General features: G+C 32.7%; 1 protein-coding gene across 1 annotated transcript; it reads right to left on the bottom strand.

The window, feature by feature from the left end:
- Positions 1-2,045: 2,045 nt before the first annotated feature.
- LOC124932424 (60S ribosomal protein L19-1-like) lies at positions 2,046-3,438 on the bottom strand. Its single transcript, XM_047473049.1, has 5 exons — positions 3,262-3,438; positions 2,908-3,030; positions 2,510-2,823; positions 2,356-2,417; positions 2,046-2,276 (listed from the first exon to the last, which is right to left on the bottom strand). Exons 1-5 carry the CDS (start codon positions 3,371-3,373, stop codon positions 2,252-2,254), a joined length of 636 nt encoding a protein of 211 aa, XP_047329005.1. The 5' UTR covers positions 3,374-3,438; the 3' UTR covers positions 2,046-2,251.
- Between the last annotated feature and the right edge of the window lie 2,159 nt (positions 3,439-5,597).

Genomic DNA, 5,597 nt, shown 5'->3' with positions numbered 1-5,597 from the left:
AATATATTAATAATTATATATTATTATTATTATTAATATATGTAATTATTATAAAATAATAATAAACAAATAACAAGAAGTTATAATTATAAAATCATAAATTTATTTATTTAAACAAATACATTTTTTTTAAATATATAATTATAAATTATGTACAATGTATAAATTATTGAATTAAAATAATTTAATGTATAAATTGTTGAATTAAAATAATTTATAAATAAAATAACAAAATCATAATATAATAAAATAAATATCATAAAAGTTTAACTAATATAAAATTTTACCTAATCTAGAATTCATATAATTTCTTATAATAGTAAAATTTTAAGTTAGATTGATTCAACAGTAAAAATAGTCATGCCGTCGTGGACAAGGATAAGGTTTTATTATCCAGCCCAAGGAAGTTTTAGTACAAGAAAGCCTTATTTTGAAATAACTGGAGTTTTAACCTATATCGGAGTATATGGAGAAACGCCTCTTCACATGGAAAGCAACGGTGACTACCTTCCTTCATCTTTAAAGGTAGCGATAGCGAGTGCACCACATTGGGTTAAGCTCCAATCAATTCCATTCCTCACTAGAAATATATACTAAACATATCCTATAATAGTCTTGGTAGACACCCTTTCGTATCCCTGGTAAGACTGCTATCCCTGTAAGGACTGCTATTGGAGGGGCAACTAAGGGCACTGGCACAGAGACTAAAAGGGCAAGATGGGCTATATGTGTGAAGATCTAGGAGTGTGAGTAGTATGATCCTATACTGTTTGGAGAGCAGGAGGCATAGATGCCAAACAATTCTGACCCCTTCTCTCGTCGTGGAAAATGTTCCTAGGAAAGATTATGGTGATCGGGTATCGAATCAATTAATCTCCCAAACCAACTAAATCGGAGAAGTTTAGAGACAGAATGATAATAAAGGATAGACTCTATGAGGGGTGATAAAAAGGGAAAAGACAGAATTTCAGACTTCGCTCACTCTAACGCTCGTTTAGTAGACAGCAAGTGGAATGCATAAGGGCCGAGAGGCAAGTACTACACGAGATCGTAAGTCAAAAACGGAACGAGCGAGCCTTGTCGGATAAGCAGAGCGCCCTCGTCTTGCTTGATTCTAGCGAAGCTTCTAGCACTAGCTAATTTTCTGGCAGGAATACTTTTTAGTTGACCACTACAAAAGATAGCGAAGCCAACCTATATAAAGGCTAGAAATAGCCACTTGTAGCCCTATTTTTCTCCTTTAATCAGGAACTTCAACGGGCCTTACAAGCTCATAACGATTTTTCGCATTTACCTCAACCTGAGGAATGAATGAATTTAATTGACATTGAAAGATATGTATACAACACCGACCAAGCAATATGCCGATATGTTTTCTATACCAAGCAAGGCAGCTCGACAATATACAATATAGAGGGATTCGCCTTTATAATAGGGCTCGCACTTTATCTTCTCTTGTCAAACTAAGGGATCCTCTTCATCCATATCTTCTCCTATTTCTTTCTTTTGGATACAAAGTCTTAATCAGGGCCTGTTCCATAATTGTCGGGTCGCATGTTGATTTTATTGCAATAATAGTTAGTCTCGTGTTAGTTGTCACAAATGCTGTAACATCATCTACTCAAAATGGTGGTAGGAAAAGTGATGTGCAAAAATGGTAAGAATAGGTTTTGTATCAATTTCGATGGGATGAGGGTTGAATATTGGTTGTGCTGAAAAGTTAATACAAAATCTCACATGTATGTAAAGAGTAATATTATCAGTTAAAATATCCCCTAATTACTAGAAAGTGATTGGATAAACAGAGTAAAATTATAACAATGTTACATCTAATCAAACTATCTCTAAAAAATTGCAAATATTATTAAATCTACAATAGACAAAAATACTTTTTTGTAAAAATGTATTCTCAAGGAATCTAAATATAGGCTCTATTCAAATTAGATATGAAGACACCAACCTTTGAACCATTTTTTAATGAATCAATAATCATATTATGAGTTTAGAAAACAGATATAGTTTATTGATAAGAAGACAGCAAATCAAAAAGCACCAAACAAAAACTAAATTAATCATGCAAAAATCAAACAGCAAATGTAATATCAAAATCTCAAAGTCATAATAAGAAAGCTCTAGATCATCTTCAAATGTAAATAAGAACTCATTAAGTAACCAAAAAAACCTTGATCTCGATCCTGAGTTCATTACAAGGTCAACAACTATAAGAAAACCATTAATCTTCATCTTCTTCTCACTTCTTGGATTTCTTATTACCCCTAAAAAACAAAAACAACAAATTATAATTAGATGGGTAAAACCTGTAACCCACAAAAACATTCATTTTTAAAAACTCACTTGGCAGATTGTACTGCAGGTGCAGATGCTGCTTCAGGTTGAGCCACCTTCTCTACCGGTCCCTAACCAAAGCAAACCAAACATAATTCATTAAAGAACAAAACTTGAAAACCTTTTCATACAAAACAGTGAAGAACTAAACTTGAAATCTTACCTGGGCTAATCGCTCCTCCCTCCTGGCAAACTTCCTTTCCCTGCTAGCCTTGTTCTTAGCACGCTTAGCCTCAAATTGATCAGACAATGTCTTCTCCCTAGCTTTCTCAGCCTTAGACTTGTGAATACTTTCCATCAAGACTCTCTTGTTCTTGAAAACATTACCCTTAACCTTCATGTACATATCATGGTACATATGTTTGTCAATCTTCTTAGCTTCACGATACTTGCGAAGGAGACGTCTCAGAACTCGCAACCTCCTCATCCACAAAACCTTTGTGGGCAACCTTGCTTCCCTTGTACCCTTACGCTTACCTGATTTAAATTCACTAGTTAATATCTAATATATATAAATGTGAAACATGGAAAATGGAAAAATGAAAAAGGTTGTGAATTTACCATATCCAGCATGACGACCCTTCCTCTTGGCTTCCTTCATTCTTCGCGCACGTGAACGCGAATGGATCTTGGTTGGTTTCCTGATGATGAATCCATCCTTGACCAGCTTCCTGATGTTTTGTCCTGAACAAAATCGGAACTTTTAAAGATAGATAATCATGACTAATCCTAATCCAAAACCTAATCGAATATAAACATGTTTCATTAAGCTTTGCAATTGAAATAACATGATTTTGGAACAGAAAACCTACTGATCTAATGAACCCACGATTATGTAAGAAGTGAAGGATCGGAATGGATCGAACGAATGCGATATTGAAAATGAGAAGTGAGAAAGGGATAGAAAATACATACGGGAATTGGCCATGGAGATGTCATTGACTTCATTTGGATCAAGCCAGACCTTGCCCTTTCCACACTTGAGAACACTGGCGGCGAGCCTTTTCTGAAGTTTCAAGGACACCATCTCTCTCTCTCTCTCTCTCTCTCTCTGTCTCGCCTCCCAAGCTGCTGCTATTTCAGAGAACCCTAATGGCAGACAAATGAAGTACCTTATCAATCTGATTGTGGCTCCGTATTAGGGTTTTCTAAATGGGCCAGAAATCGGCCCATATTTAATTTCTGGGGTACTTCTTCACTAACAAAATTAATAAATAAATGCCCAAGTAATTATAAAACATTTCAGTTTGATCAAAAGATAGATAGATAGATTGCTCTAAGAATAAACGGGTTAGAATATATTATAATATTTTGATATCTAAAATAAAGAATTAAGTAGGAAATGATATTTAGTCTTTACAATTCAATATTCTATTTTAAATTATTTAATTTAAAACCTACAACTCTATATATGACCATTCTTATGCTTAAAAACTCCATCAAAAATGAAAATCTCCATGTAAACATAATATATAATTTTACACCCTCCCAATATTAAGATATTGTAGTTCATCTGGGAAGTAATTGAATTCTTCTTTGTGGTTTATATATTGATTTGAGAAGGTTTTTCATTTTAAATTTGGGGTGTTCTTGTGTATTTATATTTTTGTTTATGTTTATTGTTTCTCGCTCTTAAGAATTCAATTAAGTGAGAATAGTTAATTAATCATAAGTGTGATTATTCTGTTTTATTTCTAACATAGTGGTATTAGAGTTTGGTTATAAGTCTCTTTATTTTGATTAGTTTATGGATATTAACAGGGACGGATCCAGGATTTCGAACTGGGGTGGGCTTGAAAAAAATTTAGGGTGGGCTTAAAATAATAACGAGAAAATTTTGAAAAAAACAAGTATATAAAAGTAAAGTTTTACCATTTTTTTAATAATTAAATAAAAAAACAATGAATTATATTAAATTTTTTTAAGAAATTAAGGGTGATGTCATATTTTTACCGTAAAAAAAAAAAAAAAAAATCGGGGTGGACTTTAGCCCACCCGAGCCCCTACATAGATTCGTCCCTGCATATTAACACAAACAAAATAATTTTGTTGAATGATTCAAACTATCATATCTAGAAGGGTCAAATGAAAGATATTATATTTTGAAGTCTTTGCATTTACCTATTTTTTGTAGTGAGAAACTCATCTACAAATCTAATGAGGAAAGATTTTTGTACATGAACGGGTATGTGGTTTCATTCGTCAATTTATTGAAGAGAATGTTTATAACCACATACAGTATGACAGCATGACAAATGCACATATTTTGTGGAGTAAGTTTAGGAATTTTTATCAATATCAAATGGTTTGTTGCTGAAAATCGGGGAAGACATGATAGTAGAGATAAAAAGATAAGTCGACACATAAGAGTCAGAACAAGTCTAAGTCAAAATACAAGCCAACTAAATGTTATTATTGTGGTATAAGTAGACACATAAAGAAGAACTGTTACAAGCTAAAAAATGAAGCGAATGGATCTAAGCAAAAAAAAAAGATGAGTGTGAAGATTGTGTCTCTATAATTATCTATGATTTCTTCACTATTCACAACAATAATACAATTAACCTAATATGCAATGACTCAACTTGGGTGTTTGTCATAGGAGCTGCCAAATATTACGCCAAAAAAATATTACTTTAAATCATATACTTATGGAAATTTTGGAGTATTGAAGATTGGTAAAAATGTTGTGAGTAAGGTTATTAATATTGGTGATATTTTCTTAAAATCTAGCAATGGGTCGAAGTTTTTGTTTAAAGATGTTCGAGATGCTCTAGACATGAGGTTGAATTTGATTTCAACTAGAAAGTTTGATGATGATGATTTCTTAAGCTCTTTTGGTTCCGAGAAATGGAAAGTTTCGAAAGGTGACATCGTTGTAGCACGGAGAGATAAATTTTAAAATTTATATTTAATGCAATATTTGATAAGTAAGGATAATGTGAATGTTATACAAAGTAAAGAAGCTTACAAGTTATGGCACTGAAGACTTGATCACATTAGTGAAAAGGGGTTGAATTTGTTGGTTAAGAAAAATGTTATTTCAGGTTTGAGTAAAATAGATTTGGAGAATTGTTCTCATTGTCTTGTAGGAAAGCAAACTCAAGTAAACATTATCCTCTTTCAAGAAAGTCACATCTCTTAGAGTTTGTGCATTCAAACGTTTGTGGACCTTTAAAGAGGATAATGTTTGTGGACCTTTAAGCGAACTATCAGTGGACCTTTAAGTGAACTATTAGTGGTGCTATTTA

The sequence above is a fragment of the Impatiens glandulifera genome, chromosome 3 (genome assembly GCF_907164915.1).
Source record: "Impatiens glandulifera chromosome 3, dImpGla2.1, whole genome shotgun sequence".
Taxonomy (NCBI): Eukaryota; Viridiplantae; Streptophyta; class Magnoliopsida; order Ericales; family Balsaminaceae; genus Impatiens; species Impatiens glandulifera.
This window is presented reverse-complemented; position numbering and strand designations above follow the sequence as displayed.

What these genes read in the sequence shown, in the direction of transcription:
- LOC124932424 (XM_047473049.1), bottom strand. Translation starts at nt 3,373, where the DNA reads ATGGTGTCCTTGAAACTTCAGAAAAGGCTCGCCGCCAGTGTTCTCAAG. An exon ending in CATCTCCATGGCCAATTCCC is followed by an intron (nt 3,031 to 3,261) that starts GTATGTATTTTC and finishes GATTTTGTTCAG; the next exon opens with GACAAAACATCAGGAAGCTG. An exon ending in GGGAGGAGCGATTAGCCCAG is followed by an intron (nt 2,418 to 2,509) that starts GTAAGATTTCAA and finishes TGCTTTGGTTAG; the next exon opens with GGACCGGTAGAGAAGGTGGC.